The sequence below is a fragment of the Sturnus vulgaris genome, chromosome 4 (genome assembly GCF_052056855.1).
Source record: "Sturnus vulgaris isolate bStuVul1 chromosome 4, bStuVul1.hap1, whole genome shotgun sequence".
Taxonomy (NCBI): Eukaryota; Metazoa; Chordata; class Aves; order Passeriformes; family Sturnidae; genus Sturnus; species Sturnus vulgaris.
In genome coordinates this window covers 47,890,678-47,911,962 of record NC_142246.1, presented here as the reverse complement: position 1 = coordinate 47,911,962, position 21,285 = coordinate 47,890,678, and the positions used below count along the sequence as shown (strand labels likewise).

The window sequence follows — 21,285 nt, the reverse complement described above, 5'->3', positions numbered from 1 at the left end:
GAGCAATAAACAAGCAAGCTTTCACCCACTAAATTTAACTGGTGCAGTGTTGCATTTGGGAAGCTACATGGTATTCTCCCCATCTGCATTCTTTCTCCCTCAGCAGCAAAACTAAAGTGGATCTTGGTAGTTTTCTATTCAAGTTAATTCTGATGCCCTCTGTTCTCAGTAGATAAGGTTTTCATCCTGTTGCAAAGAAATATTTACATCCAACATGCAAGCTCCCATCCACCTTTGTCTGCCTGTTACAAACCCTAAACTCTAGGATTAATGTAAGTTGGCAGTGTCCCTTTAATCAAAATTTAATGCTTGTCTTCAGTCTCCTCAAAGCACTTAAAATCTAGCTGCTTTAGAAGGGAGAGAATCATTAGTGCTGCCATCCTCCACTTCCCAGCAAGCAGGAGGTTTGACCATGGGGTGTTACAAAAATGGGGGTATTCTGTTGCCCTCCACAGAGCCCTATTTGGGATCAGCCTGTCCGAATTCTGCTCTTTTTGCTGCTCACAAGGAAGAGGGTGTAGAGCAATCAGTAAATCTTCTTAAGAATCAATTAAGCCAACACTTTCCTTCAGATGTGCGGAGCAGGCCCTTCTTTCCATCTGCCACCTCTGTGCAGATAGGTACTAAAATTCACATCTGACTATGACAGAAATACTGCATTCAGCTGTCTCACCTTCTGTCACAGGCATATCTTCTGATCAGCCAGTTAGTCTGGGATGTTCATAGGAGATTGGTTCCCGTTGAGCCATTCCGATTCCTGGACCTGTGAGAAGCCAGCACTTGCAGCTTGGCAGTCGAGAACTTGGAAAGCTGGCTGTGAGTCCCTCTGAAAGTCTGGTCTTAAATCTGCAAATATGCAACTCGGAAAGCCCCATAAGGAGCAGGCAGTCTGATACCAAGCATAAGCCAAGTTCATCACAGCTTCATGAAAAAATAACACCTTCTGGGATTTTTGCAATGCACAGCAAAGTACAGTGTTACAGAAATATTTTGTAGGCAGCTTTCTGTACAGTAACCTGCTGCTCTGCAGGAGTGGCTACCTAACATTGATCCAGGCACTTCTCTCAGCACAGTGATACATCTTGTGTTCTATCAGTGTGATGCTTTATGATTTAATATGCTCCATTGTTTGCTTCTCAAACCATTTCCCTTCAAACAAGGTGAATTTACATTATTTCTTTGTAACAAAACTTCATAAATACAGAGGTGTATGGGTACCTCTAGGCCTTAATTGTTTTCTGTTGAATACTAATAAAAGTGTATCTGGACAGATAGATATTTTAATGTGTCCCTAATTATAAATGTACAATTTAGGTTGTACCTAGCAAGGAATATCCAAAGCCCTATGTGCACGGATTTGCTTGCTCGCTTTCTCTCTGCTTCTCTCCCTTTTGCATCTAAAATGTATAGGACTGTTCTGGGCTTTTACCTTTGGAGAAATTGGTTCAATCTGACTTTGTAAACAAAATTGAATTGCAGAAGACCATTCTAACTATTGGAAGTATCTGCCTAATCTTCAGCATGTTATAGCTTGGTCATTATATTATGCATGTTACAGTTTTAGATTTTAAAATATGTTCACAGCTGGGCAGTATCTTGATGGGTCCTGCAGTGAAATCTGGTGTGAGGGAAGTGTATGCTGCATACAATAAATACAGTGTGACAATCTAAAGGGCAGGAGACTTGGTCTAGTGAATATGCAATAGATCATAATTTGAAGGTGAATGATTTTAGATGTAGCTAGCTATACAGAACACATATCCAAAGGGATTCTTACCTTTATGTCTGCTTGAAGAATGAAGGTTGGAGAATGAAGGCATTTATGGAGAGGTTGGGTAAGGAGACACGAGAAGACAGGAGGCAGCTCATTCATAGACTTAGTGCAAAGATATGGATACACTTAACTGAAAAGGGAAGGAGTGATGCTTTCTTCTGTCTTCATATGATGAAAATAAAAAGTGATCAGGATAGATTTTTGTTATCCTCTGGGCATTAAAAGCTTAAATGCAAAATGCATGACTTATTATATCTAGCCAAATCTTAGGGGTAAATAGGCAGTATGGGGAATTTGTTGTTAATTGGACTTCTGAGCTGAATTCCCAGGGTGCTGCACTGTCAGCATATCCATTTTGTTTTAATATTGAAACAGGGAGAAGTCAGTTCTATGATGGATTCATTCCACTATAGAACAGCAGAGCACGCTAAATCATCTTCTTCAAAATAAGTTGCATTTGTTGAATGTAAATTTTTGGGGGTTAATTTCTGCATGTACTGTAAAAGGTATTTGTTTCTCTATTGGGCATTTTGAAACTGTAAAGTAAATCTGCAAGTAGCATAAATTGCCTAATTGTTCTGTAATATTTTAAGATATTATTTGCTGTTCCTCAAGCTATAGTATGTAGATGACATTTTCTATGTAGTTTGGGGCAGTCAGTTCTGCTGCTGGTGAACTGAACTCTTCAGGATTCCATGGAAGTGAGTGTGCTTTCAGTGATACTAACAAAATGGGCTATCTTGAAAACTGTATTTCATATTGTTTTATCAACGCTATATACAGTGTTCCTTCTTTAGAAAGTTTTAACAACAATCACAAAAAAAGCCCTAAAACCCAAAGATCTCTCACAGATGCAGGAGACCCAGAAAAAAGAGTCTTTCCATCAGGCTTTTGCTCTAGCAGCCAGTCCAGTCTCACATGCTGAAAAATAATTGATAAAGTACAAATCCCCAGAGCCAAGGAGAGACCACAGGTCACTTCCCTCCTTTAGCAGCCTGTTGTAGCTGATCCTCCTTGCACAGCTAATTTTCACTGATATAATCCAAAAGGTTACTGAGAAAAACAGGCTTCTCTCACATGTTCAACTTGGTAAAACATCATGAGGAAATGTTCCTAGTGCTCCTGAAGTGCTCAGGAAAAAAAATAGGGAGATGTCTATATGAATTATAAGCTCCTCGGAGAACTTAAGCATCAAAACCCTCCTGTACTGTTAATGTATCTTTAAATCATTAAGACAAATACAATTTTTTAAAGGTATACTGATGCGTGATTGACTTTTCTTCATTCTTTATGTCTCCCCTCATCCCTGTGTGCCAACATTTGCCATGATTGCCTTCCTATTTTAAAGAACAAAGCAACAGAAAAATGTCCAGAATTCCAGATCCCTCTGACACATAATCTCTCACTGAGTAATTTGGTCTCAGTCTATTCAAGTGAGTTTTATGGTTTATTTGACTTGAAATAGAATTTATCCTGTACCTTTCTCACCTGTTCCTGGGATCCATATCAATTTATGGCAGATGGTTTTGAATAATTTATTGTGGAAAGGGGCAGCTACACCCAATATTTGGTGTTCACTACTCTCCCAAAACCTGCACAGATAAAGAATTGTACTTTCATTCTCTTTGCAGAGTCCCTGAGATTTTATTAAATAGTAACATCAATTACATGTTTATTTAAAAACTGGGAAAGCTGGACTTAAACCAATTAGGACAAGTATTTAGGGAACTAGATTGTTAAGGTATTTGGGAGGTAACACTGAATGACATGCAGACATTACATTAAAGATACCCAAAATCACGATCACCACTACCAGTGTCCATACAGCTGATTAAACTGCCCTTAATTAAGTGATTGACTCAAGTCCGCCTCAGGAAACTCTGGCAGAGAGAATGCTTTGCCCCTTTGATCCTGGGCACAGGGCACATCCTCCCTCTAAGCCAGGGAAAATTCGCCCTCACCTTGGGTGGCTGCTGTTGGGGAAAGGAGAAGTGTAAGGTGATGATCCCAAGCAGCTCTGGAGGCATTTTCAGTGTGAGTCTTCTCGGAGATGTGAGATGCCTACAGCATAGTACATGTTGCTGGGAAAGGATTGCCTCCATGTCCTTGATGCCTGGATGGTCAGACATGAGAAGCAGATAGGGTTTAGCTTCATTTGGTACCAAGGGTGAAATGCAGCTTGGAATTTTCACAGCCTGAAAGAGCTGTGCAGAGCCCTTTTATTTTTCCATTGCTCTGTGTGGAAGATGCATAGCCCAGCTTATCACGGCTGCACCAGGAGAACCAACACAGGGGATACTGTAGACCAGGGACCCTGGCTTCAGCTTGGGGGCTGATGAAAAGCATACGTGAGCCGTCACCATGAAGAATTCACATCTCAGCTGCTTGTGCTGCCCACGGGCTCAGTACCCTGCTCCGTCTTAAACAGTTTCCACAGGGGAGGGGGAGTGCACACAAAGCCTGTTTAATTAGGCGTTGTGTAGGAAGGATGAACTCTATCCCAAGTGAGATAGAGGACTGCATGTCTCCTCCAGATGGTGAAAGTATTTTTTTCTTTAAGGCAGGAGAAAATAAGCAGGTGTGAGTATGGGGCCTACCTGTATTGGTTTTAATTGGTAACTTTAAGCAAATTCAGTGTTCTCATCAGAAAAGGGGAAAAATAAACAGCTGAGCACTGTGATTCATTTACACTTCAAATATACTTTGAGTTGGTTATTCCTCAATTAATCAAATAGCTGGTGTATCCCTAAAGTAGTATAAAGTGACACGCTGTGTGAAATCAATTTTCCCTTCCAAAATCATTAAATTCAGTAGCCTATGACTACATCCCTGCTAATTCTAGTACCAGTCCTTTCATCCTCCATTAACTTTGGCACGCCTAACAGGCTGTCAAAAATAATTTCCCAGAACGTAAATAATTCAGAAATTAAAAATTAATAAATAATAACAGAGAGCTACTGGGAGATAGACTGGGTCAATTAGTCAGCTCTGCATTCTGTTTCTTCGCAGTAGGGGGGCAGCCACATTCGTTACTAGAATCTTTCCTCCGATTCCTAGGTCTGATTTACGGCTCTTCATTACTGGATCCAGTCAGACACAATTACCTCCATCACTATCTCAGTTCCTAACTTCAAAGAAACACACATTTTCTTGTCTGCTTTTTTTCTCCTTGCAGCAGCCTCAGCTTGACATCCCTGGAATTTCTTCCACACGGACTAATTAATAAGACTTTGACTTATCATATTCACTTCTCTTCTTTGATGTCCTACCTTAGTCAATCATCCTATTTAATTAGAATTTCAATGATAACTTTACTTATCTCGTGGCTAGATGTAAATTAAAATAACGGGATTTTAATTCTCTTTCTTATAGGGTTATGACATTTTTGACAGAAAAAGTTTCAACCCAAATACAATATTATGTACTTCCTCTGCTAGGACTACATTCCACTAAATTGTTTTTCCCTTTGCTACAAAATAATTTTGCTTGTTTAACAAGCTCCACTGAAATGGAAATGAACTACAACTTCTCATAACGTAATTTGCACAGGTCTGTGTTGCGGAAGGTTATGTTGATTCAAATTAGTATAATCACATTGTGATACATGCCACATAGTTAACAAGGAAAGGGGATGAGATTTTAAAGAAGAAAATCAGCTCTGGAGAGACAGTGGAGCCGAGGACCTCTTCTTTCTCCCCTTTCCAATAGTTGCTAATAATTCTCCAAGGTTTCTTGTTTCCTTTCCACATTTATGGACCTAAGCCTGTTGGTTAGCTCCTGAGGCTGAATTCTGACTTCAATGAGACATTTCTAAAACACGTATTCATCCACTGTCCACAGAATTGGTATTGTGCCTGTGACTTAACAGGAGCAGCACGTCCCTCAGCCATCATATCTGTCCCTCAGCCATCATGTCTTCTCCTCTATGCAGCACCCAGTATGTGCTTGCCCACAGGCTTGCTTTCCTTCCCATGCCTCTCAGAATTTGCCAGTCTAGACTGGTACAACAGCAAGTGAATATGAGTGAAAACATATCTCATCTTTTAATTGAAGCTTACTGTAGAGAAAAGCCCTAGAGGGATCCATGAAGAGAAGTTAATGGGGCAGTGGAATCCTCCTGGGACCTAGTAGACTCCTGGAAGTGGTACAGAAGTGTTGAAGAGGAAAGTATAAGAGATCCAGCCAGGCTAATCAAGCCTTATGCCTTTGGGAACTCTCACTCTTACTCTGTTGGAACTTTCCCTGTGACCAAGCAAATTGTCATACACACACATAGGGCTTAAAAAGAGAGATCAAGAGAGGACCACATGGAAAAGAAAGAAAGGTCAGTCAACATACCAAAAATTGATCTTAAACTGTAAACAAAGTGTTCTTCTGATGCATTAAGCAGAATATGGTGACAACCTGCTGGCTGGTGCAAAATATATTCCATTACTAAATTGCCATCAGAGATTATTATCTTTCCAATTGGATCTGGTGGAAAAGAGGTTTATGGTTTGCACTGCCAATAAGCAAGTACATCCTGGAAGCTGGCCTCCAGTTTTCTCAATTAAAAAGGCCCCCAGCCTCAGGTGCTATGCTTCCACTGACATCCTAGAAGGAAAAAATTAATTTTATAGGATGCTGCTGTTACTTTTCCACATTGTTGGGCTGTGCATTTGCTAATCTATCCCCTTTGTTGCATTTAAGGAAAGAATAAAATGCAGAAAGAGTTAACGAGACATGCTGGATATGGAAAATTACTTCTCCCAAAAGAGATGTTTTGGTCCTGTGAAGAGATAGGAGTAGCAGAGAACATGAATCACTTGACTAATCTGTACAAAATGGGCTTAGTGAGCTTCTGCTTCAAATCTTATCCCCACATTAGATAGCATTAAACCAGTTGTCATTAAGCTAACATTTTCAGATACTCCGGTGAGCCATTTGCCTTGTAGTCCTGTTCCTCTCAAAAAAAGAACTGAAAATGCTTGGAAAACTAGGCCAGTACATCGACAGAAGCAAATGGCTGGAATTTAATTGGCAGTTTCTAAAACTTATACTGTTTGAATTTAGAGCCTGAATGGGGTAAGTTCAAAAAGGTATCAATAATATTATTGTCAATAATAAAAGTTACCTGTTGCACTGACAACATCTAAACTATTCTATCATAATTTAATAGTGTTGTTCTTTAACAATTTGATTCTGTTACACTTTTATACTTAGGCATGATTATTTGATCTAATTTAATTGGCTTTCTTATTCCCCTCAGGGTTCTGGGCCTAGAAAGTTCATGTTAAATACTCTAATTGCTCTGAAATTTACTTGTCTTCTAAAATACGCTCCTACTTTAAATATACCCTAAAATCTAGTTCATATATATTTTCTCTTCTTTCATGAATTAAAAAATAATTCTGGTGTCCATGATTTGCACTTAAAAAGAGTCAATAATTAACCAAAATAATAATTATAGATTGAAAACAGGAAGGGTGCAGTACAACAGAGATACAAATACATAAATAAGGCCAGGAGCACACATCAAAGCTTTCTGAGCACCTGCTAATCTCCAAAAGCGGAGCTGAAGCCATTAATGATGGCAGCAGCAGCACCCTACATGCTTAATGTGTGGGTCCCTAAGTATCATTGTGGAACAGTGCTCAGGTCAGTGAAGCCAAAGAGCATTTGAGGGCTCACAGACAGTGGGTCCAACCTCGTCCTCCTTGCAGATGGTGGTTTCCCATTGATGCTGTATGAAGATTTTGACTGTGTGAGTCAGCGTCAATTATGGCAACAGCCACTAGGCATTCACACACTGTGACAAGGAGGGGATGGACTTGGTGTGGCAGTGGTAACACCACCCCTGCCACCAGAGGCTAGGGAGCAGAAGTGATGGAAACGTGCTTTAAAATCTTTTGGTCTTTCCTGTGTCAGAGCCAGGTGGTGGAGTGGGATCCAGATGCATTAGTAAGGTCATATATGGAAAGCAGAGGCCAGATCCTGATTTCAGAACACAGAGGAGCTCTGCTTGTCAACATGCTCCTCAGCTTGGCAGGGACCAGAGGGTGTGGGATGGGAGCTGAGACAAACATCTGGGAGAAGTGTAGTCCAGGGAGTGTTTCTCCTTTCCTTCTTATCAACACAGTGTTTAAAGAAAAGGTGAGGGGCTGCCAGAGGTACTTTCTGTGCATTTAGATTTTAATATGGCAGATCTGGCACCACTGGAATGCTGTTTCTGGCTACCAACAAGCCATCTTATAGTCCCTTAGCTCTTGCCATTTCCTTTCTTTTCTTTTCTCAGGGGCCTACCAGAGGCTATTAAATAGATTTCCCAGAACATTCTGAGTTCAAAGGTACCCCCAAGGATCATTGAGTCCAAGTCTTAGGAGAATGGCCCATACAGGGATTGTACCAACAACCTTGGTGTCATTAGCACCATGCTCTCACCAAGCAAGATAATCCTCAAAGTCAGAAAATGTGACACAGAGAGTATAGCAAGGAGGTGTCAGGCAAATGTGGGCATTGTGTAGCTCTCCAGAGGGCCCAGTTTTGGGATCAGCCTGTCTGCCTGGTTCAGTGCCTGGGAAGGCCAGTGCTGGTCAGGAGTGAGAGCATCTCCAGGGGAACAGAGCATCGCAAGGACAGCCCTGCAGTGCTCCAGGAAAGGCTTTCGAGGGATTCGGGGGACCAGCCCTTCCTTGTGGAAGTTTTGTGTAAGACACACGGTTCCCAGGTGTGTCACGTGCCAGTTTGCTGTGGAAAAGCTGCATGAGTGACTTGTAATTCAGAGTTTAGAACAGCAGAATGGGGAATGGCTTCTGGGCCCATGGCTATGTAATTACCATAATAAAGCATTAACCCTTCTTTCTGAGGACAGAAGCCAGTATTTTAGTAAAACAGTTTTTCGGCAAAACAGACAATAAATAAAACGGGGGCCCCATCACGCTCATTGCTCCTGCTCCTGCTCCTGCTCCCGATCCCGCCGCCGAGCGGCGCCCCGCCCCGCTTCAGCCGTACAACATGGCGCCACCTTGCACTTTCGTGCCGTACAACATGGCGGTGCCCACTCGCCACTCTGCATCGCAGGCAGGCTCTAGTGCGCAAGCGCCGCTATTTTTTCCGGGCCCGTGCCCGCCTCTATTTCAATGTTGACCCGTGCATTTCCGCTTCCTCTTCCAAGTCCGGCGGCGCCAGGTATGGCAGTGGGAGACCGAGGGCTGTGGGCGCCCATCCGCCTCCATCCGGGGCCCGGCGGGCAGCGAGCGCGATCCGAGACCCCGAGGGGCTGTGGGGATGGATCGGCGGCGCTGCTGCTCCCCGCGCGTGGGCTGGAGCGGGGGGCAGAGCTGCCCGGCCGAGAAGCCGGGCCTCCTCAGGACTCCGCGGTGGAGCTCCCGAGCAGGGCCCGCGTCTCCCGGGGATGTGATTGAAGCTTACGTTGACTATAAATTATGTAGCTGTTAAAGCTTTAAGCAGTTCCTTAGGAGAGTGTGACATAATCCAGGCAAGACTAGGATGTTTGAACAGTGTTCAAGTTAGTTCGGGTGGATTTTCACTGCAGATCGCATCGTGCCCGCTGTGACGCATTTTGTTGTTCTCTGATATAGTTGTGTTGTCTGCCGCTGATTAGGAAAGGCTTTAGTTTCATTAATGTCGAATCGGCAGCTGCTGTTTCAGATCTGGCTCAGTACAGGTGATCCTGTGAGATGTGGACATCGAGCTCTTAACTAGTGCCGCCTTGGTTTTGACTTGTTTAGGGGTGAAAAATGGTGCAGCGCCTGACATACCGCCGTAGGTTGTCCTACAACACAGCTTCCAACAAGACCAGACTGTAAGTAAGACAGTTTGTAAGAAAACTTCTTTTGTAAATAGGTGATGTTTCAGTTTTGATTGTTACGATAACTGAATGTTTTTTGCTGTGCTTAGGTCCCGAACACCCGGGAACAGGATTGTTTACCTTTACACCAAGAAAGTGGGAAAGGCCCCCAAGTCAGCATGTGGTATTTGCCCAGGAAGACTTCGTGGTGTAAGTATGATCATAAAGACCTAGGGGTGTCTCTGCTGCAGCGTTTTTTCAGTACAAAGGGCCTTTCCAAGTATATAATGAGCCTGTTTATTGACCAGTTCTTGTTGAAGTAACTTTTTCTTTATAATATTCAAATCAAATGTTTTAAAGTTTACTGGAAAAATAAACTTTGGAAGCTCAGTTTTAAATGTTCTTGGTTTCCATTATTACTAAATATAAAATCTTGCTTTAGAAAATCTGAAAGTTTTAAAGCTAGACAGGGCAACTCTATAGCAGGTTTAAAAATGTGAGTTGGAACTACTAGGCTTGCAGAAAGAAAGGGTAAGCCAAGTTTAGAAATGTCTCATATTTAGAAAAAAGGAATTAATATTCTTGACATAATTTTCTTCAGAATGCTTTCTTGAAGTAACACCATTGCTTATAACAGATATTGGGAATGCTTGAGTAATGTTGATCTTTGAGCAGTTCCTATCTTTGAGAAAAACAGTCTTTTATAACCAGTTGTTAAATGAACCTCTTGGTGAACCCCTGTGGTGGAATGAAAAGATCAGCTTAGGAATGCTGAAGATGGCACTTGCAATGAGCTGCGACCTCAATCGCTTTTTAGCATCTTGAATAGTAAACTTCAGTGTTGGCTGCTTTTTTTTTTTTTTTTTACTATGAAAGTGATGTTGGTTTTTATGTGACAGATACACAAGACTGCTGTCCTGTGACACGCTCCTTTTTTTTTTTTTTTTGCTGTCTGTAGGTCCGTGCTGTGCGCCCCAAAGTTCTGATGAGGCTGTCAAAAACGAAGAAACACGTTAGCAGAGCCTATGGTGGTTCCATGTGTGCCAAGTGTGTCCGTGACAGGTAATTTACAGAAAGTCAGCTTTATTCTTGAGGTTGACTCTTAGAAAATTTTTACATCTCTCTCTGTTCTCATTTCTACCTTGCTACCTGTTCTCATTCTCAAAATTTGTGGACCCAAATTTTGAAGGCTCTTGTCTGACACTGGTGTAGGGAGATGGAGAGTGTGAGTGTGGGGCACGTTAAGCAGTGATGCCTGTGATTTTGTCCCAGTTTTGCATTGATACTGAACAATCTGCTTGGGTTGGATTTTTATCTTTTGTATTGACTGCCCATAGTAAAGGTTATTCTGTTCTGTTGTCATGTTTTGCCTTATCAGATTTAATTTAATTTTTCACTTCTTTGTAGTGTTTCGACATTCAGAGATATTACTTGGTTGTGTGTTAAGCAGCTTTATGTGGTTAAGCTTTAAAATAGCCTTTGCTGGGCCTCACTGAATTCAGTTTTATTTGTAGCAATTGCATATCCTATGCTTCTTTGGCAAGTTTGAGGAAAAACATGACTGTGAGTGTATCATCTTTGTGAATGGTAAACAAAGTAGATCTCTGGAGTCAGCAGTTTAATGCCAGTTTTTCTCATCTGTAATGCCAACATTTTTTTCTTTTTGGCATGTGTAAGTTCTAAGATTACATTAGGCACCACTGAAGATGAGCTGCTGCAGCTGCAGAGCTGTAGCATAACTTTTCTATGTTGAAAGCCACTTTTTTTCTGAGTGTTTTCCCAAACCCTGCATGAGCTTGATAGGTAAATTTTAGTGCATGAGTATGTTTTATTCTTACTGTGCCTAAACCAGAAATTACAGATACCTCCTTTCCTGTAATGGTCAGGTTTTCTCCTGGACCCACTTAGGCATCTTTGACAGGTTTCTGTACTGCAGAAATAGCCATACATACCAGATACTTAGAGAAGGCATTTTAATGTTTAAGAGTAGAAGAGTGTGTATGATACACTTGTGCTGTTAACTCAGAACTATCAAATAGTCTGTTGGCATGTGAGTGCTGGTGCATAGATCTGTTGCGTCTGCCTGGGGCCCTGCATGTCTTCCAGAAATAGTCATATTTGGCCATGACTTGACCTGCTAGGCTTTTCCCTGTTGATATGCAAGGAGCTTTAATCCTGACAGGGAAAGTATTCCTGGTTTTGGTAACTGGATGCACGTAGTTTTCCTGTAGTTCTGAGGAAGAGAGCTGACCACGACTCGTCACACCAATTCTGACTTCAGCGGAATTAAATTAATTCTCCAGTTAGGAGTTCTGCTTTTTGCCTTTGAAGTTTGTATGGATGGTAAATTTTCCCGTGTTCAGCCATCAAGTATTACCTTGCTTGCTTCCAAGCCACTTACCCTAAATTTGCAGGCACCATAGGCTACCATCCCCAAACTGCTACATTTGTACAGTGCCACTGTCCCTGTCTTTTGCTGCTGGCAAGAACAGCAGTGGGTTCCCTTTTTATGTAACTGTGGAACTAATACCACACGTGCAATGAATGTGGGAGATGGCAAAATTAACTGTAATTTGTCTTACGTTTGTGTTTATACTTTAGTAGATAGATACATATCCTAAAGAAGTTTTTCTTTTCCAGGATCAAACGAGCTTTTCTTATTGAGGAGCAGAAGATCGTTGTGAAAGTGTTGAAGGCTCAAGCACAGAGCCAGAAGTCAAAGTGAATCTATTTGTAGTTTCAGCCCAATAAATGGAATCTCCACTTCTCTTGCGTCCTGTCATTCTGTGTGCAACTCAAAGCTGGTAGGAGCTGCTGCTCCTCACAGGTTGTACCGTGCAGAGCTGGGTTTTGCTGCAGCAAAACCTGTAAGTCAGGATGCTCTGTTCAGTGCTTCCTGCTGACAGGGAAATCAAGCAGCTGGAAGGAAGTCTGGTTAAACAGGAATCCCAGCTCAGGCTCAGTCATTTAGAGGGAATGGAGTAACTTTCAGCAGTGCAGTTTTTCTTTCAGCCGCTGTTTATGAAGTCATTGGAAGACTTGGCTGAGAAGAAAGTTAGGACTTTGAAAAATAAGAGCAAACAGAAGAGGACAGCTAGTATAAGCCTAAGGTAGATTTTTAAAAATTGTATGTGGTATTACTCAAGTGAGGGTGGAGAGAATAGTCTTAACTTCTCAAAACTAGTGCTGTGTCCATCAGACAGTTGCATACTGCTACATCTGGATTTCCTGGAAGAAAGCTGCAGCTGCTGTATCCTGTTGGGCCTTCCTGGGTCAGCAGTTAAAGGTACAATACCAACAGCTCCAGGGTACACCTAGGACAGACCTTTAAAGGCTTCCTGATTTAGAGTAGCAATTTGGGCCTCTGGTATTGAAATTTGAACCAAAGTTTGTTGGTTTATCATCAAGGATGTAATTTTTATGTAAAAAAGTGGCTGTGCTTCATTCTGTTTTGTAGAGAGCTCTAAATATGTCTCTTAATGCTGTTCAGGAGTGTTACAACGCAGTCAGGATAATTTTTGTTTTGCCTACATGTACAGGTATTCCTCAGCCCCAACTCTGAAATTTTAACTGATGTGCATCAATTTTTACCTGTTTTTAATCAATAACTATTTTTTCAAAAAGTAGTGAGCTCTACTAGGAGAGTAAGGAAGGAGGAGAAATAGTGAGCACACAGGCTTACTGGGAGCTGTGAGAGTGCCACTTAAACGGGTTTCTCAGGTCACTGTGGAGCATGCTCAGGCTGTGGCTTCGAGATGCGTGCAGGTCGCTCCTGAGTGCATGCTGCCTTTTTACCCTGCCTCGCTCTTGTCAGCTGTGCAGCAGCCAAGGGAGAGAGGGTAGAAGACTGAGTTGAAAAGCCCTTCTGGGTGGCAGTGAGCTGGTGCTTTGGTTGAGGTGCCTGGCAGCTCTCAGCTGCCTCCTGAGTGACAGCAGGAGGTGGCTCTGGTCCGTAACTCAATGCCATGCATGGTGAAAAGACTTGTACCTCCCCAAGGATTTCTTCACGGTTAAAGGAGTTAAAATAATTCGCAATATTCACAAAATGGATAATGTAGCTTGAAGTATGTGAAGCATTTCTCCTCAGCTCAGGTGCAAAGGCTGTAGCTCATTAAAGGAGGTTTTGAGACTAACACTACTACTCAACATTTTTGTGTGCTGTTACTATAGCTACTTTACAAGGTTAACATTTCCTTAGTTGTCTTACTGTTCTGGTACAAACTTTAATACTTTAGCATGCTGGAAAAAAACAAAGCAGCAACTAGGGCAGGTGTGTGCAACCTGCCCCTGTTTTGCATTAAAGCTCTGAGATTAGAGTTTTCCTTCAAGCTTTTGGAAAGGAGTAGAGATGGAGGGAGAATAATTTTGGAATAATGAGGATAAATGTCATATACACCTGCTGACAGGCACCGAGAGGGAGATTTTTCCAAACAGGAAGGGTAAGACTGAAAACATCTAGCTACAAATGATATGATTGCATCAGAAGGCATCAGTTACGAGTTAGGAGAAATGGTATTGCCTCTGCAGGCATAAATCAAAGCGTCATTAGGCAGTGTGTCAGTGAAATGGTAATAAGGCCCGTAATTATTTTAAAACAGTTTGACCACTTGGCTGCAGTGCAAGAATGGGGGCAGACATTTGGGGAAAGGCTGCGCAGTGGGAAGTAGGCTGGGTAGCATGGCGAGGTGGGCGAGTTCAGCTGGCGCAAATGCTTTGAAATGTGCTCCTGTAACCTGGAGTGAAGAGTTCTTCCCCGTCCCTTTCTTGAAGCAAGAGGAACTTGTGACAATTGCTAAAAGATTCGTGTTAATCACAAAAGCATTAGGGTTTGTATAAACCAGAATACTAAGCTCTAAAGTGAAGCATGGACACTAGATAAAGGAAATTATATGATTAAATAATTCTGTTTAAAATCACCTTGTTATATTACGTTGTATTATGTTACATTATAATATGTTATGTTATGTTTTTCAAATAAGTTGTATCGGCTACCAGCTTGCAAAATTGGACTTCCCAAAAAGCCCTTCCTGCCTTTGTCTGATCAATACTGCCTATCCCAAAAACCAGACTCCCAGAACTTCTCTGGTGGTTATCTACAAGGACCGGATGGCTATCTGTGACTAATTATCACCCAAAGGCTTTGTGAATTTGTGAACGAGAAACCACAGTATAAGAAGAGGCTGCAAACCAAGGTTCGGTGGAGCGTGGAACGGGCGGTGACCCCTCACGTTCCCCAGCGCGCTGCTTGCTCTTTCTATATCAAATAAAGCAATCTAAATTTTGCTGAATATCGAGACTTTTGTCGCTCATTTATAACAAACTAGAGAGGCTTCCACTCAAAACGGGGAGTTTTCTCATGTGCTGCCTGGATGCTGCTCTCCAAAGCGAGCTGAGGACAGAGGCAGGAGGGGCCAGGCTGGGCTGGGCTGCGCCGCTGAGGTGTTTGCACACTTACAGGAGCATGTGAGATGGCTGTAACACACGGTATCCTGCTTGCTCTCAGCAGTGACTGGTGTGATGTGCCTTTTCCTCCCCAGTCTGTGTGCAGCTGTGGGGGTGTCCTCTGGCAGTGGGTCAGAACGGGCACCACATCCCAGCCCCACGCTCCCCTGCAAACACGGGGACTGGGGTAAGGCCTACTATGGAACTTTGCCTGCATCTCCCCAGCCTGACTGCGGAACGTGGTCAGGCGGAACGTGGCTTTTCCTTTCCCCCACCGAAAACGGCATCAGCACAGGCGTGCCCAAAGGCGCCCCTACTCCGTGGCAGGGACTGCGGTGCCGGCGTTGCCCCTGCTGCTGCAGGTAGCGTCAGGCCAGTGTCCAGCCGGGAGGGCCGGTGGCACCGGGGCCACACGCAGGTCCCGGGGCGGCCACGTGGCTGCCCGGCCCAGGGGCGTGGCCTGTTCCCGGCCACTCCCCCCGCCAGGCGCCGGTACCCAGCGCCGACACGTCAGGGCTACCGGGTCCTGGCAGGTGAGTAAGACGGATAGACCCTTCTACGGAGGACTGGCGGCATTTCCACGCTTTTATGCAGACAGAAAACCTTATCTTTCCGATTATGTCGTTTAAGCCTGGTCGTAGACTTCTAGTGCTTTGTTTAGTTTTCTTTTTAAAAAGTAATCTATTTCCCCCTGTCAGGACGCAGCAGCCCATTTCCGTTTCCGCCTTCGTGTCGGTGGCGGAGCGCGGCGGCAGGGACCGGACAACGCCGGGAGTGAGCAGCGGGGCAGCGGCCGCCCCGGGACCGCAGTGCGGCCATGGAGACGCTGTACCGCCTGCCCTTCGCCGTGCTCGAGTGCCCCAACATCAAGCTGAAGCGGCCGAGCTGGATACACATGCCCTCGGCCATGACCGTGTACGCGCTGGTGGTCGTGTCCTACTTCCTCATCACTGGAGGTGAGACCGGGGCGGGCGGGGTGAAGGGGAGGCCCCGCTCACGGAGCAGCTCTCCTTCGGTCCCTGCCCCGTGTGGCCGAGCCGCTGCTGACCCCGCGTCCGGGTCCGAACCGCCTGTAAAACACGAACCTCGGGCATCCCCGAGCGTGCCCGCGGTGCCAGGGCGCTTCTCGCTGCTGCGAGTCGAAGTCGGTGCTTGCTTTCGTCCCCGCAGGAATTATCTATGACGTGATCGTGGAACCTCCGAGCGTGGGGTCGATGACAGACGAACACGGGCATCAGAGGCCGGTGGCTTTCTTGGCATACAGGTCAGAGCAGGGCCCTGTCCCCACCAGCGACGTGCTGCAAATGCCTAAGCTCAGGGGAACAAACCCGGTCTTGCCGGGCTGTGCTTCTTTTCCTTTCCTTTTCCTTTCCATTTCCCTTCCCTTCCCAACAGGAGTTTTCTTGTATCAGTACTTGGTGTGCCAGTACTTAGAAAAAACTCCACCAAACCAGCATTGAAACCAACAGAAACCAAAAAACTTAGTCCTAAAACTTTTAAAAATGAGAGGTCTGGTAAAAAGAAATTGTTTTGGGCTTCTTCTTCTTCTTCTTGCTATTCAAGTTGAACTTTATACTGGATGCAGATATGTTTGATCATTTTTTGTTTCAGAATATGTAATGTTTGGGGAACTTTGGCTTCTTACCTTTTAAACTCTAGTGTACTTGGGACGCTGATGGGGAACATGGTTACAAATGTGTAGCAACAGGGTCTTCCTAGTACCCTATTACTGAAAATGAGCTGGAGGCTCCTAGTAGTAAACTGGTCTGAAGAGAGTTAAATCTACTTTTGTAATTGCGGGGGGGGGGTGGAAAACAAAAACTATTTTTGTTAAATACCAAAAAAGTTGGTTGAATCTCTGAGGTCTGTGACATGGTTGTTGTGACAGATTTTGACTTGGACTAGATGTGTGTTTCAGACTGGGTTGGATTGCTGCAATGCCGATTAATCAAGTTACTGCAGGGAGTTGCTAGCAGTGTTATTTGTCAGTGAAACAAGATAAGAGAAGACAAACTTGTTTATTTCCAGGATATGAGGCGGTAATGATAATCTTTATTTTTGTATGGGCATCCACCATAGTTTCATCAATATCAGTTTTATGAGGTTGCTGATTAGGAGGATAGGAAATTGGCTCGGTACCTGTGGGAAGCAGGAGATTCGTGATCCAGGTGCAATATTCTTTCTGCATCTCAACTTCCTCACTCTCCATCTCTTCCCATTTGTAAGAAGGAAGTCCAGCTGTCTGGGCTGATAGAGAGCCCCACGGGAACCTCAGGCTGGTCCCTGCAGTGGATCCATGCAGGCTCAGCAAGCAGGCAACAAAACATCCTGCAGGATGTGTGCTGGAACCAGCAGATATGTTTCATGTGCTGTCATGGTGCTTTGTCCTGAGGAAAGGATTCAGGCTGTCCTGCCGAACACTGGGATGGAAATAAGGAGGTCGTGGTGCCATGCCTGGGGCCCATCTGTATAACCAGGGACCTCCTTGGACTAGGTGGTTTTGCAAACCAGTGAGCCTGGGTGGTAGCTGTTAGTATGCACAAATATGTATAAATCCTCTCATGTGCTGGACTGGGCACCTTGCAGACTCTCAGTTCTGGAGATAAATTGTGTATTAAAATCTTGTTGTATAGCATCAGTTTCCTACTTGCTTTAGTTAGAAAGTCAGCCATCAAAGCTAATCATCCTGTGTGTACAGCTAAAGCATGTTGAGTAGATGGGGTTTGAAATGTAAATAATTTCTTTAATATTTTTCTGATTCTTTTCTCCTTTTTTTTTCTTCTCCTTTAGAGTAAATGGACAGTATATTATGGAAGGCCTTGCATCCAGCTTCCTCTTCACAATGGGTGGCCTAGGATTCATAATTCTGGATCGATCCAATGCACCAAATATCCCCAAGTTGAATAGGTTTCTCTTGCTCTTTATTGGATTTGTTAGTGTGCTTTTGAGCTTCTTCATGGCCAGAGTTTTCATGAGGATGAAATTACCGTAAGTGATTTAATTATCCTTCAGCCTTTATTCTCTTTTGTGGCTTATGTGTGCTGTGTTAAATTTAAGAGTAACAGAAAATATGGTGATCTTCAGCTTGAATATAAGTTGCTTTTTTCACTGCTTATTTTGGAACAAGCTATCTTGAATTGAGGTGGGATGCTTTGGGAGCCAGCTACTCTAAGATCGTGCTGTAGTTAAAAAAAGGGTGACAGTTCTGATGTGTTAGAAAATACGATTAGCGAATCTGACTTGCTCAGTGTACCTTAAAATTCATTGTATGTACTGGTCAGGTAAGTAGCTACAAAGTAGGGCTTTGAGGAAGATGGAACTGTTAAAGTACTTGAAGAAAGGCAGAAGAGGAAGAGATCTGTAGCTTTCAGGCTGTGCAAAATCAAATGCAGGCTTTCCAATTTTTCCCCCTCTGTATTTTTCAATCTGTTTAATTCAGAATAGCTGAAACCTGATGTTTAGAGGTACTGGTAGCAAATTTTTGGAGTAGCTCCATGAAGTGTTGAATTAATAGTGACAGTCATTCTTCTATTCTTAAATACTTTTTTTGGCCTCTACAATGTACTTAAAAATTTTGTTTCATAACACAGAAGTGATGGGTTCCCTGGCACCAGGTATCCTGATAGGGACCTACCCTATATCTTCTTGCTTCATTGATGCTATGTGTTTTTTTGCTTCACTGAGTACATGTGTTTCTGTACAACAGTTCTCATTCTGAAATTCATGAAAAGAACAGGGCTTCAGAGAAATGGAAGAGAGAACAGATTTGTGTGGAGTGTCAAGGAAAGATCAGGTTGTATTGAATATCTTAACATGTAATTTGTGTAAAGGGCATAAATAAACAGCATTTCTTAGGGTATAACGTGGGCTTCAAAAATCTCAAACAATTGCCAAAGTTGGATTGAGAATAGGCTAATGCATTTTCAGTGTTCATTGAAGAAAATCAGCTTAAGTAAGGAGTGTATAGTTAAGATGGCCAAATAGCCTTGATCAGCAGAGGCTTTTGCAGTCTTAAGTTTTGGTTTAAGATTGTATGTCTCTTGATTTTTGAGGAGTGCTGCCTATGTTTGCTAACTTTTTCTCCAAATTAATTTTTTTTCTGTAGGGGCTACTTGATGGGTTAGTGCCTCTTGTGCTGTGTGAAAGTTCGAGCTGAATTTACTCCTCTTCACGAAGTGTTTTAAGAAGAAACAGCAAGAAACAAGTTCTATAGTTACCATCAACAGCAGAGACCTGGCCATGAGAAACAACTAGGGAAAGAGTGCTTTCTCTGCAAACTCTCACTACCAGTGGCTGATCTGTAGTTTTTAAGCAATGTTTTATCATTTCTGATGTAGAGCTTCTGAAAAAGAGAAAGCTATATAGTGGAGTATTTCTTTTATATTCCATTTCAGTATGAAGTAGACAACCTACCTTTAGCTCTACCTGAAATGAGTATTCGCCATTGACGGTTCTTTGTGGCAGGTCTGTCTCCTCTTCCCTCTTCTGTGTGGGACAATTATGTATGTGAATCAGAGAAAAAACACACAAAACATTGATTTCCAAGTTGTAATCAGATAATTAGTAACCTTGGATGCTTTATAGCCAGAATACAATGTGTCTGAAAGTATTGTTAAGGCATCTTTAGCCTTGGTATTAATGATATTAATGCTCTATGTGAGCAAATCCAGACATGCACCGGGAAGGGAAAATTGTATGATGTGCATTTTTTTAAAAGAAAAAGTGTACAAAAGGAGCCAAATAAAACTTATTTTCTAAAAAATTATTTTAATTTTGCACAACTTGTAAAGCTTTTTCTTGTTTGCATGGACTGTTCTACATTCATACGTGAGTTGCCATACCATGACCATGTAATTTCAGCTTTGTGTTTCACTGTCGGATAATGATTTTTTTTTTCTTACTATCAGGGACAAGAAGCCTCATTTCCCACGCATTTGTACTGTATGCAAACAACATGCTGTTATCAGTAGCCAAGAAAACTTACTTCTGAAACTGCTACTTTTATGTGTGAGGCTAAATTCCACTTTAATTTGTCTTAATTTTAAAAGATTGAATGTTGCTGAAATGTTTCATTCAAGTAATGTATTGCATTTTGGGGGAAGGAAAGATCCCTCTGAATCACCATAAATATATTTTTTTGCAATCCATGTGTGTTTGAAACACTATTTTAATCAGTATAATAATATAAAGTAGAAAAGTTATTTATTCCTGTAATTGTGAAGTAAGCATTACTGTTCACATACTTAATCAAATTTCTGACCTAGTTATTAATCATCTGCCCTCAGGATATGTCACTTCCACTGCCTCATTCTTACATATGATGTGACACTTTTGCATCTCTTCATCTTACATGTTGGTCATTAAGATTTGAGGTAGTTTGATCTGTTTTATGAGGCTCATTACTGCAAAATTTGCAGTCTTTTTGACACAGTTATCTTTTGGTCACTGTGGTTTTGGTGAAACACATGCTTACCTTCAGGGGGATTATTAATATAGGTAAGTAAATAAAATCTTAAGTCGTCTTTTTGAATGCTATGAGAGGCAAGTCAAACCAGAAAGTCAGTTCACTGACTGTAATCAAGATTCTTCTGGCTTAGTGCTTGTTGTACTGCAGTTGAGCTTCACCCTCCTGTTCTAAAGGAGCAGGCTCTTGAACAGTGATTTTAAAGGCACAGTTCAGTGCCTTTGCTCTGTGAAGTGCCTTTCACTGTAATTGAAGGCCAGGTGATGTAACTTGAAACAACAACTGAAGCAGTCGTAATTGCAGGGTAGAAGATAGTTTTGGGAGAGTAAAACTAGGTGACTCCCTCTGCAGCAAATAAGGCTGAAGGAACATCACAGTTTTTTGGTCCCAGACTCCCAGCTAGGTCTGGTATGATCATCTGCCAAAGCCTGTGGCACAGAGAGAACTAGGAAAACAAATGCAGAGCAGAAGATAGACTTTAGAAATGAGGAGCATGGTAGTTTGGAAGATGCCAAAATGCACTACTGGAGATTGGTTCATTTTAAATGTGGTTTGAAGGCTTGTCACCCAAGGTAAAATTTCTACTCAGTCAAATAAACTGCAAAGAAGTATTGCAGTGTGTTAGAGGAATCCCCTTTGCCCTAAAGAAAGGCTGGTATTTTCTGTAATTGTCTGCTGTTCTTTATAGGTAACAGCAGGTGGCTTCTAATAGCTTGGAATACTAATAGGAATGTTTCAGTGACTGAAAGAAAACTTCCTGAAACTGGTGACAATATCCATCTGTGTTTCATGTTCATATTCTCAAGGTTCAACTAA

At 42.6% G+C, this 21,285-nt stretch overlaps 2 protein-coding genes across 3 annotated transcripts; both read left to right on the top strand.

Annotated features, from left to right (window-relative positions):
- The first annotated feature begins 8,859 nt into the window (after positions 1 to 8,859).
- On the top strand, positions 8,860 to 12,330 carry RPL34 (ribosomal protein L34). The gene is made up of 5 exons (XM_014878348.2): positions 8,860 to 8,941; positions 9,505 to 9,578; positions 9,674 to 9,773; positions 10,522 to 10,625; positions 12,204 to 12,330. The coding sequence occupies exons 2-5, from the start codon at positions 9,514 to 9,516 to the stop codon at positions 12,286 to 12,288; spliced, it is 354 nt and encodes a 117-aa protein (XP_014733834.1). The 5' UTR covers positions 8,860 to 8,941; positions 9,505 to 9,513; the 3' UTR covers positions 12,289 to 12,330.
- Positions 12,331 to 15,467: 3,137 nt separating this feature from the next.
- On the top strand, positions 15,468 to 19,770 carry OSTC (oligosaccharyltransferase complex non-catalytic subunit). 2 transcript variants are annotated; one of them, XM_014878347.2, is made up of 5 exons: positions 15,468 to 15,538; positions 15,704 to 15,961; positions 16,176 to 16,269; positions 17,796 to 17,993; positions 19,111 to 19,770. In XM_014878347.2, the coding sequence occupies exons 2-5, from the start codon at positions 15,823 to 15,825 to the stop codon at positions 19,127 to 19,129; spliced, it is 450 nt and encodes a 149-aa protein (XP_014733833.1). In that variant the 5' UTR covers positions 15,468 to 15,538; positions 15,704 to 15,822; the 3' UTR covers positions 19,130 to 19,770. The 2 variants fall into 2 exon arrangements, with proteins under 2 accessions (XP_014733833.1, XP_088019978.1); XM_088163852.1 differs by lacking the exons at positions 15,468 to 15,538; positions 16,176 to 16,269 and having other exon boundaries at positions 15,609 to 15,961.
- Positions 19,771 to 21,285: the final 1,515 nt, after the last annotated feature.

Bases quoted from the DNA above. Each gene is read 5' to 3' on its own strand.
- RPL34 (XM_014878348.2), top strand. From the start codon at position 9,514: ATGGTGCAGCGCCTGACATACCGCCGTAGGTTGTCCTACAACACAGCT. The intron at 9,579-9,673 runs GTAAGTAAGACA...TGCTGTGCTTAG, and splicing joins GCTTCCAACAAGACCAGACT to GTCCCGAACACCCGGGAACA. The intron at 10,626-12,203 runs GTAATTTACAGA...TTTCTTTTCCAG, and splicing joins GCCAAGTGTGTCCGTGACAG to GATCAAACGAGCTTTTCTTA.
- OSTC (XM_088163852.1), top strand. From the start codon at position 15,624: ATGTCGTTTAAGCCTGGTCGTAGACTTCTAGTGCTTTGTTTAGTTTTC. The intron at 15,962-17,795 runs GTGAGACCGGGG...CTTCTCCTTTAG, and splicing joins CTACTTCCTCATCACTGGAG to AGTAAATGGACAGTATATTA.